General features: G+C 34.3%; 2 protein-coding genes across 3 annotated transcripts; both read right to left on the bottom strand.

Moving 5' to 3' along the window:
* Positions 1–24: 24 nt before the first annotated feature.
* On the bottom strand, positions 25–1,146 carry LOC117606398 (sperm-associated antigen 7). Its single transcript, XM_034328764.2, has 5 exons — positions 945–1,146; positions 799–866; positions 628–716; positions 223–560; positions 25–164 (listed from the first exon to the last, which is right to left on the bottom strand). The coding sequence occupies exons 1-5, from the start codon at positions 1,021–1,023 to the stop codon at positions 40–42; spliced, it is 699 nt and encodes a 232-aa protein (XP_034184655.1). The 5' UTR covers positions 1,024–1,146; the 3' UTR covers positions 25–39.
* Positions 1,147–3,987: 2,841 nt separating this feature from the next.
* Positions 3,988–23,380, bottom strand: Galphao (G protein alpha o subunit). Of its 2 annotated transcripts, XM_034329723.2 has the most exons (9): positions 22,723–23,380; positions 17,635–18,163; positions 14,030–14,072; positions 13,201–13,342; positions 12,427–12,587; positions 9,928–10,056; positions 8,629–8,758; positions 7,857–8,010; positions 3,988–7,064 (listed from the first exon to the last, which is right to left on the bottom strand). In XM_034329723.2, the coding sequence occupies exons 2-9, from the start codon at positions 17,750–17,752 to the stop codon at positions 6,877–6,879; spliced, it is 1,065 nt and encodes a 354-aa protein (XP_034185614.1). In that variant the 5' UTR covers positions 17,753–18,163; positions 22,723–23,380; the 3' UTR covers positions 3,988–6,876. The 2 variants fall into 2 exon arrangements, with proteins under 2 accessions (XP_034185614.1, XP_034185615.1); XM_034329724.2 differs by lacking the exon at positions 17,635–18,163.
* Positions 23,381–24,769: the final 1,389 nt, after the last annotated feature.

Here is a 24,769-nt window from a genome sequence, read left to right on the forward strand (position 1 = left end):
GAAACGACTATCGGAACATTGATTAAATTTCATAATATCTCATTGTTTTATAATCTTATCTTTACACTCGGAATCTTTGGTTTCTTCTAATTTTCTTTTCTTAGCACGTATGTCCGCTAACGTTTGCTCTATACTTCGTTGATCTTTTTTGTTTTCACTAGGAACTGAAAAGAAATTTTATCATGATTCATGAGGAGAGATTAGCTAAAACCATCTGCTTACCGCATCCGTAACTGCTGTTAGCTTCTGTTTTTCTAGCTGCTTCTAAGGCAGCTTCTTTTCCAATCAAGTGTTGGTATTTATCCTTATAATAACTGTTTGGGGTGAAATTATCTTTTCGCTTTTTAGATTTCGCGATTTCTATCTCTTCTTTGGCTCTTCTTTCCCTTTCTTCTACTAATTTGTTCGCTACCTCTTCGTTCCATTCCTCTCCTCGACGTAACACGTTCAGTTGATCCTCAGACGGAGCATGTTCTCTCTTAAAAATCACGATGTGACGATCGATGCCTTCCTCTCCGAAGGAATATGCCCATACATTCGCCACTTCGGCGACGTCGTGTCTATGGTAATGAAAGATACTTGACTGTTATACTGTTTATAATGTAAATGATAATTTGTCTTATGTACATTATACTTCTATGGATTTGGTCCATTGGAGGAAACTTATATTCCTTTGCATTGTCATCCTGAAGGAATTTGTTAATTTTGTCTTCTACCTATAGCAACGAGAAATAATAGTAATGTCTATGTAATAACCTTTTCATAGTAAAACAAGATGACAGATCAGAAAATTCAAACCTTTCCTCGAAAAGATTTTAACCTTTCGGCTTCTGCCCTTTGATACTTCTGATACTCCTCTTTCTGCTCTACATTGCAAAAGGCATTTCATAAATATTAACATAATTGCTCGCAATGGTTACGATATAGGTTAACTTTCAACTAACTTTTCATAAGTGTCTTTTGCTTGTCACTGACTGTGGGAGGCTTGTCCATTGAGTTTAAGATAGATCCTAGCAAATCCATGATTTTAGCTGACAATGTTCTTGGTCAAATTGTTTTTATATTTCTGTAACTTATGTGCAAGACACAAGAACCTGTGACAGCTATTACGTTTATACCAATGACTACAGGTCCAACAAGATTAGACATCCCTTTGTTTTCGAGGGATCTTGAATTTATGCCTTCGCACTACAAGCAGCTTATTAGAATTAATATTCAATGCTTAATAAAATCGCTATGTAAAAATGCTTATTCTTATATTATCCAATTGATTCACAAATTAATACGTTGATTATAATTTGATTGCGAAATTAAATCTCCCGCCAGAGGGGAGAGGGGACCAAATGCGACCGTATCGCCATCTATACAAAGTCGGCGGAAACTATTCAACAACTTACCGATCGGGGTTTCAAAAAAGAGAACACTAGCGCCATCTGTCGATAAGTTGCGGAAACTAGTCGATAAGTATCGGTAACATAATCGGTAAGTTGTTGAGTAGTTTCAGCCGTTTTTGTATAGATGGCGCTGGAATCTAATTAAAAAAATATTTAATTTGCGGCGTTCTTTTTAAAATGCAAGTTTATAAAGCGATTATTTCAATAATTTTTCGGTACTGTGTTGATTTTAACCGATTTTTAATAACTAGAATCGAAGGGAAATTATAATTAACGTTTACACACCATCAATAATGTAACAAAAGTCTACCATTTATTTTAGAATTAATTGAGAGAATGGTTATTTTATGGAACTGGATATCATGCCGAACAATTTCGACTAAACTATTATTTAGACGCATCATGGCGTAATTATAAATATAAAATAAATTTATTTCTATCCATCATATACGAGAAATATATGGTACAGCAATAAAAACTGCTCATCTTTACTTGTTCGTTTATTTCGACATTTCAAGATGTATGGACAATTATTACATAATAATTATATATATTTATATATGTATAATGAGAGAGCATTCTCCTCTCGTAACGTTTCCTTTATCGTCCCCGAAAAATCCCCCTTCCCTGTGTCTCTCTCTCACTCATTCTCTCTCTTGCTTACGTTTTCTCTTTCTTTCATTCTTTTCTGCCTCTCGTATTTTTGTTTCCTTCACGATAAAAGAATGAAAAGGTAAAAGTAAGAAAGAAACGGCGTTGATTCGTCGAATCTACGAATGATTTTACGAAACGATTTATTTTTTTTTTTGTTGGGCGTATCATTTATTAACAATCATCACGTCAATGATTGCAAAACCTTAACCCCCATTTTGTTTCCCTCATTTTCTTTCATCCACGTCTTATTATCATTTAGTGTTTATCGATAAGATTATGATCGTTACCATTTAATCAGTTACAATTACGATAATAACACTAGTGTTTTTTTTTTAGTTAGTCTCGCATTTGTCCCGCCTACCCCCACCACGCGGCCACCTACTCCCACCCAGGAACTCTGGTGCCAAATTCAAATACCAAATTACAATTAATTTTGGCGTACGTCGCAGCTGACAATTAGTTTTCTTTTCTAGCGTTTCTTCTTCCACTTTTCTATTTCGCTTATCTACTTCCCTACCCACTATTCTCTGTCGATAGAAATATTTTCTCCATCGATCAAAACATGTTTCTTTCTTTTTCCTGAGCCATCTCTCCTTTTCATTCTTTCTCTTGCACACATCACTCTCTTTACGTACTAGATATTTCTCGTAATTAGAGTTTTACTCTTTAGTCCTCGTGAAAAATATTATTTCGGTTTTGTTATTAATTTGTTATTATTTTCTTTTTTTTCACTTCTACTAACAACGTTCTCTTTTATTTTGGAAATATTTTCTTGTTAATTTATCAATAACTCTCGATGATCGAAGGAGCGATACAATTTTTCGACGTGCAATTTAACAACATATCCTCTCAGGACCCTCTTTAAATGCAAATTGAACATTTCTATTAAAGTACTGTTAAGAAGGATCGGGTTAGAGTGCAGAAATGAAATTCGTTTGAAAATTGCAAATCGAAAAATCAGAATAAAAATGCGTACTTATTTTAGAAGTATTATCGGTGTCGCAAAATTAATTTAGTGTCATTGATAAACGTCGCAAGGCGAGACACATGTTTTCTTTTGTGCAAAAATTCTTTCCTTACAAATCCCTGAATTTCACGTTCGATAAATGAAGAAAAGAAGTTCAGTTAAAAAATGAGAAAAATAAAAATGAAGAATAATTAATTAAAAATTAATGAATTAAAAAAAGAAGAAAGGGTTTGTTTCAAAAAATGGCTCTAGAAATTTCGTTCCTTTCTTCGAAACACCCTAGGGAAACTTAACTTCAGGTGAATCTGATTGGGGAAAAAGAGCCGCGAAGAATGAACAAGTTTCAACGGAATCACTGCTGTAACAGTTTAATTCATTATCCTAGTCCATTATAATTACAATGAACTCTCGCTATATTGCCGGTTTCGGGGCCGCAGAAGCGAAAAATTGAGAAGCGGGCAATATAGAAAAAGCCCCTTCCGTATGGTGACTGACATACTGCGACGGCCTGCGTGGATCCGCGCGAAGGGGAACTAGCTCGACCGGTAGTATTACAAGGGGCAATATAGCGAGAGCTTACTGCACAGTTTTCAGCCTCGTTACAATCATGAATTTTTCCTTGGTAAAATCGTCGAAATTAGTTTTTAATTGTAAAAAAAATTAAACGTTTTGGAATTCTTTATATTTTAACTTACGATTGAACATTATAAATACAAAACTTCCTATTTTTGGCTTAATCGTAAAATTTGAGTTGGACTCAATTTACTCGTTAAATAAAAATGAATGATTCCCCAATCGTATTGTTTTGTACGAACTAGTACGTTTCTCTATTTTGACTAGAAATTCTATATACGTACTTAATTTATACATAATTACGGCTACTACATATAGGAATACTTAATTAATTATAATCAATACCCCTAAGATTTATATATATTAACTTTTACAGTAATATGGCAACGGCGGTGACGGTAATACTATTTTATTATTTTTTTTTTTTCATTTATCTCCTAGATTCAACTAACGATATAAAAATAATTCACAAAATCGGCATATATAAAAAAGAAACACAGGAGAAACTTAAAATCCCTTCGTCTAGTGTTCGCGATAAAAAAAAAAAAAAAAAAAAAAAAAAAAAGGAAAAGAGTAGCGAAAAAATTCTTTTTGGCCTTTTCAATATAGGAAATCCTATTCATAATTCGGATTAATTGTTATTCTCAAGATTTTTGTTTTTTACAATTTAATTATTGTTCTACGATTCTTTGGTTCTTTTTGGTCGATCACTCTTCTCTGTATTTAATTTTTACATTACAGTAGCAGTGGAATTGCAACTGTAATTATTTAAAAAAAGAAAAGAATTCTTTAAATGCTTCACATCTTAATAAACCACACTACACACAAATAGAAAATTTATAGTATTAAGAAAAGTTTGTTAGTTAAAAAATTGAATAAAGTACCTTTGGCAAAGTTTCTTAAAAAAATTAAGATGGTTAAAGTATACACTTTTCAACCACAATTGCAATCCCATGACAGAGAGCAAGCTGTTTATAAAAACTGAATAGAAAAATTAGATGTGCGTTAATTATTTATAAATAAGGGGAACAAACGGAAAACTGCATTTGCTTGTGGAATGTTTCAATCGTAGCTGTTCAACTGCACTGATGTTCCTTTTTAGAGCCAGCAAAGATTCAGTAAATAAAAAACAAATCCTCCAGAGAAATGTCCAAAACATAATTATTAAGGTCAACTAAATGATTTGAAATTTGGAAATTCAAGGATCCTAGTGTATTCACAGTGGAACCTTTTCCCTTTTCTTTTTTCCTCGTGATATAAAGATTTCAAAGTATATGTTATTATATAGATTCTGTACATGTGTGTTATTTTCTATTACTGTGCGATAATGTGCGTACAGTGTACGAATGTGCATTTCACGAATCAGAAAAATGTATAATATACGTAAAAGAAATTAATCAGAAATCTTCTTTCAGACATACTTGTACCCTGAATTATCTTCAGTCGGGAAGCTTGAAATCGCTCCAACCTTTTAAGCTCGCGAAGCTTCTTAATATTTCAGTCATCAGAATTGATTGAACAGAAATGTTTCCAAAGCGGGTTGAATGAAAATTTCATGAGACCTTTGGGCGCATCGAGGCACGGTAATCTTTTATGCTTTCACCGTTCTGTTCTTCTCATTAATTTTGAAATTTTTTTTTTATACGATTCTTATACTGTCCCTGCTTCAGTCTTCCAATCTAAAAAGAGCTGATCATAAACTTAACGTTATCTCAACAACCGTCGACGAATTTATGAATTCTCCAGTTGAAAACATAAATGTAATAAGTAAAAATATACTTTGTGCGTGACTGATATGATTAGCAATAAACATATTGTACATTAAATAAAGCTAAAACGTTGAACGATATTGTTACGATATAAGTAAGAAAGAAAACTATATATTATGTTGTAAATTGTCCGTATGATGCTCCCAGGTAGAAAATTAGTAATTGATGTTTTGTGCAAATTTTAATTTTAATTGAAATTAATTTTAAAGGACAAACAGTAAATATGAATGAATTAAAGTAGCAGCTATGAAGACAGCCTTTTATTTGTGCTAGATATGTGTGCTGACTTTGTTTTATTTTGCTTAAGTTCCTTTATATTTGAGAATGTCCTATTTCAATAAAAAAAATTACTTTAGTTCAATTTTCTACCTGGGTGAAGAGTTTATCATGTCTCATTGAATCTCTTCTTCTTAATTTACAGTAAAACCAGATGAAGGACCTGATGATCCAAATGTGTTGTGTGATTGGTCTTTGTGCAATTCATGAAAAATCTAGATCAACCATTGTGAATCCCCTTTCGATATTTTCCTTAAGTTTCTATCCACGATTCTCAGAGGATCAAGTTGTTGTTCTTCGTCTCTTGCTTTATCAAAGAAACTTGCTTATCAATTCTTTCGGTTTGTTAAATTATAAATACATTAAAAATACATTGGCTTCAGTCTTGAAACAACTTGAAACAATAGTCACTTCAAATGTTTAAATAAAAGTTGATTGTCACTGAATATTCTAATTCTCAGAATCTGTCTTTATGGATAATAGATCAGTCAGATTCTATTAATTAACATCAGAATTAAACTTTTATAAGTATGTTAATTCTATAAATCACAACCAATTGAATCCTACTGATTAGTTCAGTATTCAGGAAAAGTGGAAACAACACTAAATCCTCCTCAATCAATATCCCTCATTTAAATATAGAATGTTTCTTTAATAATGAATCAATTTTAGGATTAAATTCGCCCCTTAAACAGGTCATGGATCTACATGACCTGAAACATTGAATTCATCTCCAATAAAGAAGCACTCTCAATGCTGCCCACAACTGAAATCTCTTACAATCTGCTATTAGTTCAACGACTATTCAAAAATCAATTCATACTCACTGATATTTACCTTGCAATCTTTTATCAGTCCCCAGAGGGAACAGCCTACAGTGCATAGTTCAGCTTGGACAGCACTGTTATAAATTTCAGGTTCCGCTTCCACTCAATTACCATGAGAGGAAAAAAATCGAAAGGGTCGCACGTGAGGGTGTTTGATTAAAAAAAAAAAAAAGAATAGAATCGAGAAGGTATCCGCAGGTGGTCGGTAGTAGTAGCTAGCGGTGGTACATAGGTGTATATCTTGCTCTCTCTCCCTTTCGCTCATTCTCTTTCACTCTCTCTCTCCCCCTCTTTCACTCAGTCTCTCACTCTCACACGCTCCCTCGCTCTCGCAATACATGTCTGTCGTGTTCATATGTGTGAGTGTGAGTGTGAATGTGTGTCGGTCGATCGAGTCCGCGACGGGAATATTTATCCTAATAGAGACCGCAGCCACGGAGATTATTGGCGATAATGACATCTGTGACTGCGTCGAACACGAATTGAATGTTGTTTGTATCAGTGGCGCAAGTCATGTGGCAGTAGATCTCTTTAGTGGTTGACTTGTTCTTCGCTTCGAACTGCGCCTGGATGTACGCGGCGGCCTCACCGTATTCCTGCGCCCCTGTTGAAAACCACAGACATATTTGTTAGTTGAGGACATTTAACTGTTTAACTGGTATACAGTCTGGAGCACAGGAGTCTTCCTTAAAGAAAAATTTGAACTAGGCCAAGGAGGTTCTACTATTTGCCTTTAGATTCTGAGTTCTTCCACAATCAAGAGCAAATGATGGAAGATTCCTTTCTTCAATTTTACTCTCAGCCATAGGTAGTCTACATTGCACAGAATTATTGCTATTATATTTGGAGGAAGGAACCCACACCATATGGAGCTTTCATTTTTGGGAGAGCTGAACCAAATCTAGGAAGAGTCTAGGAAGATCCCCAGGAGGAGCATAGGGAGAGCCTAACTTCCCACTTAATTAAATTCATAAAATGACACACCAAAGTGTTAAATTTGTAAATAATCAATTATTTCATAACAAACCAAAAGTGAATAAAGATCACCTTCTCTGTGAAGACAGAATCTGTGTTATTTGGAAATAATGACTACACAGATGGAAAAGTTGGTGATGAGGAATACGCATTTAGATCATGGTGTATCTGAAACAGGAGGATGTAGATTTCTTGTGGATCGTGAAGGAATCCCAAGGACGGCAACAGACTACGAACTTTTTATAACAATGAGAACTTTCCGCGTCTATTTTTACACCGTACGTTACATTCGATCGTTATGAACAGATGACGCTCCCATTTATCGGGTCTCGTTATTTGGAGATTGAATGTTTTAAATTCTGTTTGCTGGATGGAAAATATACAAGGTGATCTGAGAAATGAACGATCGATGGATCCTTACCAGCATATTCAGGGAAACAAATAGTGAGCGGAGACTTGCGAATCTTCTCCTCGAAAAGATCCTTCTTGTTCAGGAAAAGGATGATCGAGGTGTCGGTGAACCATTTGTTATTGCAAATCGAGTCGAACAATTTCAAGCTCTCTTGCATTCGATTCTGTAACAAACAATTAACATCACTATGGAAAATTATTTAATGTCCACCTAAAATCATAGTAGCATCATTTGTTTATAAATTCAAAATTATCGAACTTTATTACATAGAGAGTAAAGATTTGATGTTGTAATGTCTGAGTTGAAAAATAACGAGTAAATCATTCTACAGAGGTGAAGAATGCGAGGGGTTAATCGATGAGGTCGTCCCAGCTGGAGAACTGGTTAATTTTCAACAATTGCAGCCTGTCATGTATTCTTCCCACGTTGGATTGTCAATTGACTTATACATACATAAACAATAAAAGTATTCATCCATGAGAAATGTTACTAATTTACAATATTAATAAACAAAAATTGCTTTATAATATTATTAATATTCATTGATCCTTAAGGGTCAGATTTGACTCTGCTCTCTAAATTCCTGAGGTGTATAACACTTTGTTATCCTATAGTTAAGATTTCGCTGGTTTCTTGAATTACTCCATTGTCAGAAATTCCACAACCATGACGGATCATATATCTCTTTGTACATAGATACATCATAATAATATAATCTTCATAGAGTAGAAGACTATGGAGAATTCTCCACAGTCTTATCTAAAAATAAATAAATATTCACCGTCGTTTCATCTTCGTGCAGAACTTGATCGTATTCGGACATCGCAACGCAAAATATAATCGCTGTGACATCCTCAAAGCAGTGGATCCATTTTTTACGTTCGCTTCTTTGACCGCCCACGTCAAACAATCTGTAACAATGAAAAATAAATGTTCGTTAATAAATGAATGAATGGTGGATTTTGCGAAGATTATACGTCGGGCATACACGCGGGCACGCGGGCACTCGGGAACCCTACGGGCAATTTCGAGTGCATACTTAAAAAGTCATAGGACACATGCTTCCTTGAATAAAATTTAATTAATCATAAATTGTTTAAATTATATTTAGCTTTAAATAGATTTCAATGTTACTTCATTATTTTTCACAGAATTCTTTTTTTAAGGTCTATGATATTTTAGTAAATATTCTGACTTTTGAACGAAGGTGTATACCGTAGAGTGATTAATATCTTGAAAGTTTAGACTGTCAGAGCTAATGGATGTTCTCTGAATAGAAATGATTTATTTCAGTCCACGTCGGCCGAGTAGTAACACAATTCGCTTCAAGCACTTATTCTCATTCACAATTTGCAATTTAGTAGTGTATAATCATGAGATCACTATTGTAGTTTGGTAAGATTAATTCAATAAAGTTTAGTGCATTAAACAGGATTTAATTTTATTATCTAACAGATGAATAATGGTTAAGAAAATAATTAATTTCTAAATGATTAACAATAATTAAGTGATTGAACTGAGATTTATTTTTTTATCAAGATAATTAAATCACCAAATTTCATCATTTTTTATTTTCCTTTGTAAGATAAGTATAGATGATTCTTTTAATCACTATCAATGGAAGAAACGAAATTTTCTATAATCTTTTTTGGCAGCTAATGTTTGTAGATTCTACGTTACAGGATGTTAACACGACTAAACTGTAGTACGCTATCACTAGAGTACAAGATAAAACTATGGAAAACAGTTTCCCGTCTGTTAAGATATCCTAATGTGTCTAAAATGATAAAAGATAAAATTGCACCTGTATTTGTACGAATGTTTGATTGCAAACCTCGAGTGAAAACAAAAATCATTCTCTTTTTCATTATCTTGTAACAAAATCGAGCAGATTTGTCAAAACATGAATTAAATAATTAAAATTATTGTAATGGATATTTTGTAATATGAAAAATAAATGGTTAATGTACATTTCTTTCCAAGACGCACCTGTTGCGTCACTACTTTAACTGGATAAGCATTACGCGACGCACCTGGTGCGTCACCAGGTTAGAATGGTTCAAAATAATTTTGAACTTACTTGAAATTAAGATTCTTAAAGGAAAAGTGGACTTCGACTATGCCCGTTGTTTTAACACGAGTCCTTAAAATATCCTGCTCTGTGGGCTGATAATCCCTTGCTCCTAATCGGTCCAGGTCATCCAAGAAACTAGAATTTCAAAGAAACATAAAAATTTTAACTCGTATACTTGTTAAACGCCAATTAATAGATCTTAATTTTAAAATTTCAACTATGTAAATGGCGATTTTCTGATTTTTCGTCTGTAAGATGTTTCTAGGGACTTTTGGCACACCCGGTGTAAAGCATTCCTAGGGATCCCTAGAAGGTAAATGACATTTTAGATTGAGGTGGTAATCGAGGTCGGTATCGATCGATCTTCACTGCTCGTGATTCGCCATTCATTGCCAAAGTTGGATGCACCTGTAGCTTCCAGAAACACTTTCGTCTTATCGCAATGCGTGGGCTTTATATTGCTTTCCATAGTTCCTGTAACCAAATGATCACTAACGGGTGTCCACCTAACTCAGTACATACTCTGTAAAAATTCACTCATATGCGATGCATGTTATATTGAATTTAGATTTTCAAACGCAGTTCATCTTTATCGATAATGATACTGATAAGGAATAACAAGGAAATAAAGGTTACGTTTCTAAGAAATTTCTTATTTACACAACAAAATACACACCCTGTACATGTGGGGTATAGCTTGGGCTTATCACCAGTTGCTTTCTAAGAGCATCGTATATCATATGCTTTTTAGTTATAGCGTTTACGATTATTCCTTATATCGGGGAAATATACCGGGTGGCTCAAAAAAATTTCAAAGTAACAATTAAGTGAAATTTTTCATAAAAAATTGAAAATAATTTACTGATCATATTGTACTAATAGAAGGGAGAAGGACAAATATAAGTGTATTATACATTAATAAAAAGCCATAGAGTAAATTCTTAAATTATAGTAATAAAGGGGTCAAATTTGACCCTCCTATTGTATTTGAACCTAAAAAAATATCTTTATTACATTTATTTAAAAAACCAATTATTATATAACTAGGGTTAGTTCTCTTGAACACGATGGATAGGTTAAGCCTCATTTCCATGAAAAGTACCATCTGTCCAAATTTCACCGCCCTCTTACTCAATTTCATCACTTCAACTCTACTTCTCTGAGCCACTTCTTTTCTCGTTTCTCTAGCTAATTATGAAGTGTCCAATTATTAAGAATTTCCCAACGAGATAGTGGGGTTTTCTTTCCATTATCCCTCCCACTGTTCCCCACCAACCCTCCAGCTTCTCTTCATTCTCGTGTACCCCTATATTTTGTTGTTCTTCTCGGCGTACCGAAAAAGCGTTAACAGAATGAAAAGAGAAACAATTGGGGGTTAGAAAGGAGGGTGAAAACGAGCGAATGGTGGGAGGGAGGGGTTGATGCCGGCAGCCATTTTAGGCCACGTGACAGGGGCGTGGCGTGACGTCATCGGCGATCAATACGCGGCTAAACCTAAATAAGAGAAAAGGAAACGGGGGAAAAACCGGGAAGGAATGCTCAAAATCCCCTGGAAATTTCTTTCTCCTTTGTCCATGTTTTATCGTCCATACATTCGAACGAAATTAGGTTAGGTTAGATTCATTCGAAAGCATAATTAAATTCGTACAATCTTAAAACATCATAGATCCTTTCTTTTTAAATACATTGTTTTATAATGATAAAGATTATTATTAATTAATAAAAAAGAAAGAATAATTCCAGGTTTTCTATTTTAAATTGAAAAATTGAAAATACACACTTTATGTTTATTATGGAACTGAAATAAGAGGAAATTGGATAATGAAATGGTGGAGGAAGTTAAATTGAAGATTCTTAAGCAAACTGTAATTAATTTCTTAGATGCTGGCAGACATTGGCCACTGAATATGAATGAAGGTTCAAAAGGTTGAGAGTTTCTATTAGATTTGGACGTATTCCAAATTCGAGGGTAGAGGCAGTAAGGACTTTGGCAAGCCCTCCTCTGGGTTAAGTTTATTTGTAAATAAATGTATATAATAAATCGTGTCAATGATCTAAATCTTCAACTAATTACAATCAGAATATATTCAATAAGAAAAAAGAAAATTATTAGCTGTACATTTCCCAAATATGGGTCACGATTGACCCAGCTTCATCATACAAGGGTAGTTAAACTGTATCTATCCCAATTTTCTGAAAGATTTTTGGTAAAGTGAAATAAAAGTTGATGCTCGGAGACACATTTTTGTAAAACCGAAAAAAAAAAGGCTTCTTGAAGGTGAAGATGCGAAATCGATTTCTTTAGAAGTTTAATGTGACCCTCTTCGTGTTTGGACTGCCTTCGAGCTAGTCGGTTTTGCATTATGCCAAAAAAAGAAAGTGTCTTTTATAGAATCTTTTTTTAAATTTATATTTATACCTTTCATACATTGGTGGTCTATGGTCCCCATGGTATTTGAAGTGTTAGGTATATTAATTAGTAAAATTTTTAATTAATTGACTTACTATTTTGCAGAGTCGTTGAGTTGGTACTCGTTGCTCCTTCCAAAGCATTCCTGGACCCCGTTATCAGCCCAGAGCCTCTTCATTGCAGCTAAAAGTTCCTCGCTAAATGGTTCGGTGTCTTCCATTCTCTGGATCACATCGAACACCATTTTCGCGTCCGTCTGAAAAAAGAATTGATCAGATGTGTTATTACCAATAAAAGTGATCAGATTGAGAGACACTGATTCAAGAACTCGGATCAATCGGCACTCGAGGCAACCCCTTGTGCCCGTTGTTTTCAAGACAGGGGCTCGTTATTGGTTCTAAGGTAAACGATGGAGCCACGATCGGTAAATATACCGAGGAGGGTGCTTCAGAAATCGTCTTCAAAGATACTCATCGATCGCTTAAATGTTCATCTTTTTATAGATGGCATTTGGTTTTTAATATATATGGAAGGTTTTTTAAAAAAAAAAGAAATATAATTTATTAAGCAATTGTTGATAAATTTTCATTTTTACATAAAGATTTCAGGTCCAAGATTATCGATCTTCCTTTTGTTATAGAAATTTGAAAGACCTTTGATATATGCTGAGGATTAAGACTTGGGACCCTTATTGTCCACTATCCTTATAGGGAGCTTCAATGGTGATTAAATCCCATAAGAAAGACTGATTCTTTTAATATTCCCAAGAACTTGGAATTTAAAAACCTTATGTTCCTTTTATATTGAAGAATAAGAACTATATATATGGTAGCAATTTTTAAATATTATATTAGGAGGTACCAACTTACCTCTCGTTCATTGGTCGAAAAGCTGATGCCCAAAGTTGGCATCGCTCTTAGAATAGCGACTAGAGATTGTATCGTGTTGCTATACACTACGGGCCTGTACTGCTTGAAGTCTTCAGGTGTAAATCCACTTTCATGGATAATTCTGAAAAAAAAAAAGTAAACAATCTCGTCAGTGTCATCAATAATAAGAATTTATATTTTTACCTCGGTATTCGTTTATTAAAATAATTTTATTTGCAACGAGAAATATTTTGATCCATTTATTTTTATTTCTAATTCTAACATTTGTATTTTATTTTTGTTATTTTGGAATTAAAAAATTTATAATTGAACTATAGTCGCCTATGGTAGTGAAAGGATTAAAATTCATAACTTTGCTATCATTATTTCTTAAATTCTTTGAATCTATATAATTAAACGTTAAAGTTTCAATTTGTAATTTAAGGTTTCGGATTTCTAATTTATAATACAAAAAAAATTGATTGTTCGTTAACACATTGTTAATCAATGGTCCAAGAATGATGTCTGTAAGTGAACACGAGGTGCTTTGTTCATAGCACACCATGAATGGAACCATTGACGAGAAAACAAGATTTCAAACATGTTTTACTGGCAACCAGTCTTTCAACATGGAAACTATCGATTTTTCGAGGTGAACAACCCTTAGGATGTTAAGAGACAATGGTGTTACTCTTTCTTCTTGGCAACGATTATTGCTGAACAATCAATTACTAGTGATAATTACATTACTTTGATGGAAATATTAAAATCACATTCTTAGACCAGTTCTGATAAAATATTTCTAAATAAATTAATATAAAGTGCTTACTTCATTTGTTTAACGATGGTACTTTTCCCAGACTCACCAGCACCTGAAACACAAAGAAATGAAATATAATTACAAGGATTAAAAAATTTAACACTCGTGATTTTCAAAATGTGAATTTGTAAAATATGTTAATTAAAGTTTACAATATTAAGTATTTGAACCACCCTGTACATTTTTATCTACACACCCTGAGAATAAATAATAATAATTTTCCATGTTAAAAGAAAAAATAAATAATTACTTCTACCAAAAAATCATTAATCTCGACAAAAATCTCTACTGTCGCACACTCGATATCGCGTGCGCAACTATCTACCTTAAAAATCCGGTCACGCGATATCGCGGGGTAAATGGTCAAGATTTAAACGTTGCGGCACACAGCGATCGGCCCGCATCTTAGATTCAGCAGTGAAGGTTGGTTTGGATAAAAATAATAATTAATAATTTGAAACACCCGGTATATAACGAGGAACGTGAACGACACGTGGTACTTAGGGGACGAGGTAATAAAAAATGGAATCGTCCCATAAATTATAATTTTGTAGGAAGACAAGCGAAAAAGATGCGCGAAACGGAAAAAGCTCCGCTCCCGAGGACGGAAGCATGGGACCGGAAATGACGTGGCACACTGTGCCAGCGGAACTTGTTTTCCTGCTTATGGGTGGCGGGTCTCCCCCTCTTTTAAAAAGCTCTTTCATCCCGAACCGTGTGCCTACCACGTTCTACTTCTATCGATCTGCTGGTACGGTTGGATTCTACTTCGTCAAGTTGGCCATTACACCCGACTTCCGTCGCGTTTTTTTATCGCATGTCACTTACATAGCTTAACCCTTCTCTAATAAATTCATGCCAATCGATCGGTTATCTATCCTTCGTGCTCGTTTCTATGATCGAAATCGTTGCTAATGCCTGTTCACGGGTTTTAATCGTTATGGGTTAAGATTTCATAGGGAGAGTCTTGTTCCATTTGTTGCATGTCACTGATGGTGTTAACGATTGACATGTTCTGTAAGAGGCATATCATTATAAATATTATTATTATCATTTATTATTTTATTAAGGTCCATTTTGATTTTTAAAACTTAATCCACTTGCTGCATATCACTTATTATGTTACTGACTGATATGCTTTGTGAGAGACATGTCACTGACCTATTAGGTTGCCGCATATCAAATGGCAAATTTTGAAACACTGAAAGTCTGATATGATTTGATAACATAAAATGATTACAAAATGGCACTTGTGGCATATCAATTTAAAGCTCGAAGTTTAAGGAAAATGGCTGCATAACAGCCCCATCGATATAACACAAAATGGCCGATAATGTTTGATTTTGAAACGTATCAAGTTTAATATGAATTGATGACATAAAAGTACCATAAAATGCCACTTATGGCATATCAAATCAAAGCTTAAAGCTTCAGGAATATAGCTGCATAAAGGTTTCGTTAATATTTTCAACATAAAATGGCTGGTTCTTCAAAATAAGATTCAATATTTTTCCTTATGGTATCTTTAATTATTAATACCAATTACCATAATCAATTTTTATTACTGATATTCGTATCATCGTCGTAATGAAAATCATCTGGTTCTGGTTGATCCTATCCATCGGTTGTTATCACCATCGATCAGTCGTCATCGGTATTTTATCGATGGCAATGATTTAACACCCATTCAAATTAGCGAATGATATACGGGTTAAAGTAAAGAACGAACGTTTGCGTTTCCCGCAGCATAAATGGGATGAAAATACTCGTGGAAGACGCAAGCAAAAGGGATGACGTCATTGGTAACACCAATAAACAGAACCCAGATTTCCCTCGAATAATCTCGACTTTAAATGCCGACCAGAAAACCAGAAATTCTTTGTCTCTGCTTCAATTGGACATAAAATTTTCTGAAAAATCTTGATATTCCACACTGAAGGCGGTGGAAATACCTCTCTGTCTGATTAATAAAGCTTAATCATATGTAAATAAAAATGAGTATTAATCAATAAAGGTACCATAATAATAAACATTACATTGGTAAGTTAAAATATTGCAAATAATTCTTTTCATAAATTAACTTAATTAATTTATGAATTTATAAAACAATTATATAAAAAGGATAATTAAAGGATACTTAATAATCATATTTTTGTTCGAGTACCATTAAGCTTGGAAAATTCAAGTAGATTAATTTTCTGAAAAATTGATTTCTCAATGGCGAGAAAGATAATAATGGTAATACAATAGAATGGAACTTGTCGATTTGCAGGCGCACGTTCGCGTTAATAATTGCTAATTTCACGCTAATTATGATGGAGTTCATTAATTTGAAGTCACGATCAGAAGAGTCATTAAAAACAAACAGTACATCGAACACGTAAATGAAATTTGCGAGAACAACGAGCCAATTAATTAGCTACTTCAATAGTGATGCCCTCTTGAAACTATTTCAACTGTTCGTTAAAAACTGTTTACATATAATTTACATTTCTCACTTTTAAAATAACAACTTTATCTGAAAATAAATATTTAATAAAATCTCGTTAAAAAATTATTGTTTAATGATATAATCCAGGCCCAGACAAAAGTGTTCCGGAAAATTAACAAAAGAAAAATATTTAAAATAAACATTTATTTTTCTCAATACTAAAATATGCATTTAAATAAAAAGTTAATTATATTTGTTTCTTTCATAGTTATAATTAGAAATGTGCTTTTAAATGGGTACGAATGGCCAGTAAGCTATTACATAATAAACACTTGCCTCCTTAATGGTTTTATATTCGTTGTTTATATTATGATCAATTTAACCCATTAAGGCTCGACATCCTACTTATGTAACAGCTACTTTTTCATGTTCAAGTGTATTACTCTCCTATACTAGTATTCTAAAAATACCCATTCAATTCTTTTTCTTAAGCTATTTGTTACAGTCACTCTAATTATTATTAAATTTATTGAATTAATTATACTGATAGAAGGTTAACGCCTCCTAATGACTCCTATATTCTTCTCAGAGATGCCTATAAAAAAGGATGGGAACCTGGGATTGGTGTCCCATTTTTTTTTTAGAGAAGCCTAATTTAAATCCTCCCCCTCAAATTAGAGAGTGTAATTTTCAACCCTTACAATGAATATGTACATTTAACAAAAATTGTCATATTTTAATAATCTACTTGGTTTGCTAGAAAATAAAATATTTTTAATTTTTTATTATTCCAGGGGATGATTTCCTTCTTCAAAATAAATTTGTACAAATAAAATACCCTGGGACCACTATCTACCTGCAAAGTTCCAAGGAAATTGATGGGGATCATTGACCTACCCCCTTGGTAGATTCCCCATTCAAAACAATAGTCCTAAGCCTACTATGTGTTAAACTTCTTGTAGGTCCTCAATGATCCTTAAGCCGAATTTCCATTGATCAAGTAGCCAAGCTGGTAGCCTTTGTCAGTGGACAGGGGCGATGGAAAAGGGAAGGAGGCTGTCAGGCAGGTTATCCTCCTCGCCCCCATGTACCGGCGCAGCCTCCTGGGCCGGCTTGTTGCCCAATGTAAACCTGGCCTAAGCATCGAGCATGCTAAATACAGAGTGGTTCGAAATGAACTCACCAAGCAGCAACAGCTTGATGTCCTTGGCAGCCTGGATACCATCCTCCTTCAGGTTTTTCTCGATCTGCTTGCTGCGGGCCAAGGCGGCCCGCTCTTCCGCGGACATGGCACAGCCCATCTTGCTACAGGTTGCCTTCACAAACGCCACCACCAACCTCTAATTCTCCCCTACCTCGGAACCGAAACCGTTACTCTACCCTCTTCCTGACCACCGCTCGCGACTCGCGTCGCAAGAGTCGTCTCGAGATTTCCTCCACCACCACCGTCGTCCTCCTAGTCACCACCACCCTCCTCCTCCTCCACCACCTCCTTTGCTTCTTCACCGCCACCCTCGGACTGCTCTTCCTCTTCGACGGCGTCGTCTTCGTCTTCGTCTCCTTGTTCGTTACTCGTCAACACCCTCGAGCGACTCCTTGCTTCCGGTGGTTGCTTCTTCACTAGCTCCTTCCCGACGATTGCCGTTTCTCCTTACTAGCGACGGAGACCGCCACCCTGGGACGTGGAAAATAACCACTCGCGAGCACTAGCTCTGAAACAAGACGGATTTCGAACGTGTTCCATTGAGTGGATCCTTGTGTTACAGTACCGAGCATGGGAGACCTCTAAGGGAAGGTCCTCGATACTCGTTTTATAGCACATTATTCTTAGGCATTACGTTAGGTTAATTATTAAATGGATCTACTTAATTTAAAATAAATATTAATTTGAGTACCTAGTTTCTATGGGGAATGGTGAGAGTTTTCCCCTAGGGAAGCCTCCTTGCTCACCACTGTACAGTGCACTACTATGCCCATTACTGTACATTAGACTTCCCTAGGGCAAATAGCACTGTAAAGGAATTTTTTGGGGAAAATTGTAATTAATATTTCTTATTTATTGTATAATATTTAATAATTCAGAATGATATTAATTTTATTTGAAATTAATCTAGTATCAATACCCCTTAAATTATCGGTTTACTCGTTTATTGAAAATCGGAACAATACCCAATGGAGAAATTGAATTTCCAGAATAAAGGTACATTTATCGGGGCAGTGAAAGGAACGTTACGAGACAGGACATTTTATTAACAGTTCCAAGATTCAACGTGCTCGTTACCACTCAATTAACGAACAACGAGATGGAAACGCGTGACGACGGTTCAGACCAGACGAGAATATTAATAAAGCTATTCATGATTATTTCTGACCGGTCAGGGAACGTGTTTCCCGCGGCTTTGATAAGAAGACCTCCTATCTCGAACCCAAAGCTTTCGATATTGAGTGCGTACTTGGATGCTTCGACGAAGCAGTGATATCAACAGGGCTGAGAGCCAACCGCAATACACGCTGTCGTTACGCTGTGGTTAACACTTTAACCCTTGGGAAACGGACCTTCTATGTTATGATCATTTTGACCCATATTTACATCCAAGTTTAAAAGTTAATTATAGCACTATGTACAATTTTATTAATTACATAAATCAAATTATAATTTTAATATTAATAGAATTTCATGACATAAATGTACCTTAAAATACCACTTATGGTATATCAAATTAAAGGTTAAAGTATGGCAAAAATGTAGAATTCTATTACAATGCACATCAAATGGAAACGTTGAAATTCTGACACGATTTCATGAGATAAAAGTATCACCGAATACCGAATATGGTGCATCAAATTAGAGCTTAAGGTTCGATAAAAATGGCTGTGCAAAGGTCTCGTTAATATTCCCAATGCAAAATGGCTGGTTCCAAAAATCCAAATAATCCAAATAACAAAAAGCTTTTCATAATAATTTTTAACAAACCTTAAGCTTTTAATTGATGTACCATAAGTGGTATTTTGTAATACTTTTCTGTCATGAAATAATCGTCGAACTTCAACATCTGCAGTCTGATTATAATGATATAAGGGTGCTTCATTTCCGGCTGAATGTTGGCTTAAAATTTCATTTTCGAGGCTTATCGAACAAAGATAAAAAGAGAGAAATGGGTGCATTCGCACGCGACGAACGCATCAATACGTTCAAACAATGTAGCGCCGCTAATTGCAAACGACTTTTATCAGACGAGAGTTCGTTTACACACTCGATAACTTTACATCGGGATGAGTAATTTGTTTGTTACGCCTTAACGATCCGTTCGAACGAGTCTTCCCCTTTTTCCGCGATTCGAGCCTCGCTTTGAAAATAACGAAAATTTTACCATTTTCAGAATTTTTTTTTAACGCCTAAAATTTGTACGAAGGGTAGCAAAAAAATATATTATTTCATTCTTTGAACTTTATTTTATAAAATTCATATCTCGAAAGAATGAAATTAATGGGAAAAGTACAGTTTTGGATTAAAACATTTTTATAAGGCCTTTTCGAGTAATGAGCGAAGGATATGAAAATATTGTTTTAATCCTTGAACCTTGCCCTATAAAAACGATATTTCAAAGACATGAAACGACTTCGAAAATATCCCGAAGAAAAATAAAACTTGCACGCTGCGAGGTGGTAGCGAAGTACCATCAATGCGTCACGAATCCACTAATATTAAAATCGGACTATTTCTTAACTTGTTACTGTTGACAGAGTGTTTAACATTTGCTCAAGGAATCTGCTATTTTTTCACTGAAGACAAATTTTTAAACGATTCATATTAAGAAAGATATTATATTACATTAAAAGTTTAGGATTTTAGTTCATATTCGATGAACTTATCGACTTGATTTCATGACAGAAAAGTATTATAAAATAACAGTTATGGTATAACAATTTTAAGTTTAAGGTTTTAGGAAAATAGCTGCATAAAGGTTTTATGGATATTCTTGATACAAAATGGCTGCTTGCTCGTTATAGTGAATAGTGGCTGATTTAGAGGGGTGTAAAGTTTAATGATGATTTCATGACATAAAAGTATTGCAAAATACCACTTATGGCATATCAATTTAAAGTTTAAGATTTAATCAAAATTACTGTATAAGAGAGCCATCAGTATTCTTAAAATAAAATGGCTGATTATTGCAACTTAAGTATATTAATAAATAATTCATATGCAATTGTTTATATTTTATTTTAGCACCCTGTACATCCCTTTATATAGAGAAATATTCAGTTTTTATGGGACACCGTGTATATTTTAAATCAAAAGAAATTAGTTTTTTTAAATTAACACAGGCTAATTTTATACAAATTATTTGATCAAACCTTGATATTGTTCTAAGGATATTTAAAAAACGCCTGTACCTCACGAGCTTTCATTAAAACAAACGATAAATAAGAAGGAGACCATAAAACTTACGAGAATACTAAAACTGCAAACTCGCCTATTTTTATCTTCTACTTCAAGTACTTAAATTTCTCTCTTTTTCTTTGAAGAAATGTAGCTTCTTCTTGGAAATCTAATTTTTAAACATCTGCTCAACATGTGTACCTCAATTTTATATTAAAACACAAGATACAATTTAAGAAAAAAAAATTAAAATTGATATAGTTGATCCTCCATGGCTAATTAATTTTTCAAAATATAAAATATTTTAAATTTTTCAAAGCTATCAAATTCTTTTATCTAAGGGGGTAGATCTACGTTGTGCCTACGGTTTGTCTCACAGACCGTAGTCTTCGATCACAACTGATGATCTATCAAAGGCGTTTAGAACTCGGGTCGACGAACAGGAGCAAAAAAAAAACATGAAAATCTTAGTCAAAAATATTCGAAGGTTCCCAAGCTCTCGAAAATAAAATCTATTTTGACATTAGAACGACTGCTCGGATATACTGATCAATGAGAGAATTATGGTGTACTTAAAAACACCTTAATTCATAATAAAAGTGAACCAACCCATTATTTATTATTTTTTCAAAAATTGTTAATTAATTTTTAAATCGCAATACAACTTTTTTTTCCATTTGTAAATTTTGTCATATAGACCCATTGCAATTAATTATATATAATATCGATACTGATTTCTGAAAAATTAATTATTTTTTCAAAAATTGTTAATTAATTTTTAAATCGCAATACTACTTTTTTTTCCATTTGTAAATTTTGTCATATAGACCCATTGCAATTAATTATATATAATATCGATACTGATTTCTGAAAAATTAATTATTAATTTATATTTGATTTTCCTTGGAATCAAATGTTTCCTCTGATCAGCAAACAAAGCACGTTCGTGGAACACCACAAAGATATTAAATTTCATCGTTGAGCCGACCACTATAGTAGTTCGATTAAACAAAGAACAGAAAAGGACAGTGCTGTCACTCCTACGCGCAATCTGGAACGTTTTGAAAATCACTGTATCCCGTGTGCGATTAACCCCGTGCCTTATGGTGACGCAATTCGCACTTCAGTTCCGCCAAATGTGGCTGATATTCAAAGTGCGAATAATATTGCAACATTATTTATCTTAATATTAACAGCGATAAAAAACTGGCTATGAAAAGAAAAAAAATTCTAAGGCAAGAGGTTAACTCGTTAATTTTCGAAGGTTGAAAGTACATTATTTGTACGATAAAATAAACATTTTTAACCGTAGAAGGTATAGGGAAACGTTCCGTATACGCAGCATTGGGTATTAATAGATTAAATATTAACCGCTCTGACCCAACATTTTCCTCGACCAATATTAATTATTATACCTTCCAAAATATTTACAATATTGATTATACTTAGAATAGGTACTTAAATTTCCTATACCAAGGTTTTAGAGAATTTTACAAATAAAAAATTTATGTACTTGTAAGAAAATTTGTATGGTGATAATATATCAATATTGGACCTGGAGTATTGATAAGATGGATAGCCTTAATATATAGTTCCAATAGTCCTATTAATACATAAAATTGAAATATTATATATTAGTATCTTAATCGCACTGTAATTATTTAAAAATTGCAAAATTCAATTTTAAATATAATATTTATTTTAGCTTAAATTACCCAGCGTGCATCAGAATGAAATGGGTCTTTATATATCACAACACAATATTAATTTTGTCATCATAGGATATTAAGCAGAATTGATTTTCTGAATCAATGAGATAAGCGAGGCAACGCTGGATAATTTGAGTAAATCAGGGATGAAAAAGAAGGGCGTAAAATTGAGACTCACTGGTGAAGCCACCCCACGTCGTCCGCTAGGTGCCAGGGTAGCTGTCCGTGTCTCCGGGCGCGCACATAGACGCCTCTACCCCGTGGATACTTTCAAAACCCTTTTTACGCACCTACTCCACGTATATCTCACTTGTCTCACTGTGGACGTGCGTGTATCTCTATGTACGTACGCCCGTATCACCTCTCGAATCAATATGACCGGTAGGGATCGAGTGTAAAGCGAACCGGCTCCGAAAAATCCCGAACGTACCGTGTCGTGTCGAACCGATTCTCACTGCTTGATACGAAACTAACCGAATGACTTATCCCGGACAACGTTCGAACAGGATACGAAAAGGAAGGACGACGATAATTGTAATTTCTCGTATTTCAAAGAACACTGAACGGTCACGTTTGCTCTCTCTCTCTCTCCCTGAACGATAACTCGAGCTACGCGTCTCGGTTACTTAGAACCGAGGTTCCGATTTTTTTATAAAGGTTGATCGAGAGAAAAGAGAGAGATCCGAGCGAACGAGCAACTCGAAGCGTTCGAGGAGCTGGACGCGTCCCTGATGGGCTCCGGTACACGACTGAGGCGCCCTCTCGCCCCGCCCCAGAGGCGCAGCGGCGCTCACGACCGCGAGGTTCGACGGGACGTCGATCGATCCACCGACTGACCCCACCACTCGAGCTTTACGGGTTGGTGAGGAGAAATTGAGCCGCGCGCATGCGCGGGACTTCCTTCGAGATTGTCGGCAATCGAAAGCTTTCGCCCGCGAAATCGAAGCGCCGATTTGAATATTTGAAGTTTAAAATTCTGTGACACGCGATATTTTTTAAAACAAGAGACTAGTAATATTTTTTATGACTGCTGAGCTCATAAAATTGAAGTTATTTCTATATGTGTTTAATTTTATAGCGATGCGCGTTTGGAAAATGGTACTGCTAATGTTATCTATCAATGAAACTAATAAAAGAAAAAATTGTACATTTTTATAAAATAAATGCTATTTTTGCTTCTCTTGTTTTGTTAGAAACCCTCAAAACTATTATCTAACAATTTTAAAACTCTCTAAAGGGACCGCCGTTAACTGTGCTGCCGCGCTATCTAACGGCGAAACGCTGAAACTTCAAGTATTCGTGCCACGATGGTAATGAACGTCGGAAACCTGTCGGTATATACCAACTGTTTGGTTACAGTTCAGCACATCTTGCACAGATGGCGCTGCGGTACTATCTCGGCGGTCTTTTTTAAAAAGGATCTATAACAAACAAATTATAAATCTTTAGTATTTGTAGCTTATATTAAATAAACAAATAATCGAATCCTTCGTTTTCAAAATAAGAACAAGCAATATGATAAGAAATCTTAATACATCTCTATATAAATTATAAACATATCTACACCCACGAAATAAAAATTTCTATCTAAAATATTCTCAGTAAAATATAGAATCCTTCGACAAAATTGGTTACAATGGACTGTCTAATCAAAACACAAATAATACCACTAAATAAAAATTTTTTATAAAAATCCGGGGTTCCTGTTTGAAGTAGAATGATAGAAACAGAATTCAACGAACAATGTCTCCAAATCATACTGTATTATTCGCAAGATACTCATGGCTCTCTACCTATAGTACAGAAAACGTTTAACACTAAAAATTGTCAAATTTTTTTTTCTTCTTCATTGATCTTCGTTTCGAATCAATGAATTTTCACACTCTCCCTTTCTCTCTATTGCACAATCTCTCCCTCTCTGTCACTCATGTCACAAGAATCACACATTCGTTATGTCTGCATATATGTACGCAAAACGCTCACACATATGAATCATACTGATATGTGTGCCTCTATACATATACACATACATAGAAAATAATTAATTCACGCGTACGCTATTAATCATACCGTTAATATCTTTCGTTTTGTTTCATTTTTTATCATTTATACACATATACATGTTTATATATACCTTTACACGTATCCATACATATACATGTATATACGTATCACGTATTATAATAATAATATATATATATACTATTTCGCATATAAAAAACAAT

This window comes from Osmia lignaria, chromosome 8 (genome assembly GCF_051020975.1).
Source record: "Osmia lignaria lignaria isolate PbOS001 chromosome 8, iyOsmLign1, whole genome shotgun sequence".
Lineage (NCBI taxonomy): Eukaryota > Metazoa > Arthropoda > Insecta > Hymenoptera > Megachilidae > Osmia > Osmia lignaria.

Bases quoted from the DNA above. Each gene is read 5' to 3' on its own strand.
- LOC117606398 (XM_034328764.2), bottom strand. From the start codon at position 1,023: ATGGATTTGCTAGGATCTATCTTAAACTCAATGGACAAGCCTCCCACA. The intron at 867-944 runs GTTAGTTGAAAG...TTTGCAATGTAG, and splicing joins GCAAAAGACACTTATGAAAA to AGCAGAAAGAGGAGTATCAG. The intron at 561-627 runs GTACATAAGACA...TCATTACCATAG, and splicing joins CAAATCCATAGAAGTATAAT to ACACGACGTCGCCGAAGTGG.
- Galphao (XM_034329723.2), bottom strand. From the start codon at position 17,752: ATGGGCTGTGCCATGTCCGCGGAAGAGCGGGCCGCCTTGGCCCGCAGC. The intron at 10,057-12,426 runs GTAAGTCAATTA...TTGAAATTCTAG, and splicing joins CTCAACGACTCTGCAAAATA to TTTCTTGGATGACCTGGACC. The intron at 7,065-7,856 runs GTAAGGATCCAT...GGTTTTCAACAG, and splicing joins TTGTTTCCCTGAATATGCTG to GGGCGCAGGAATACGGTGAG.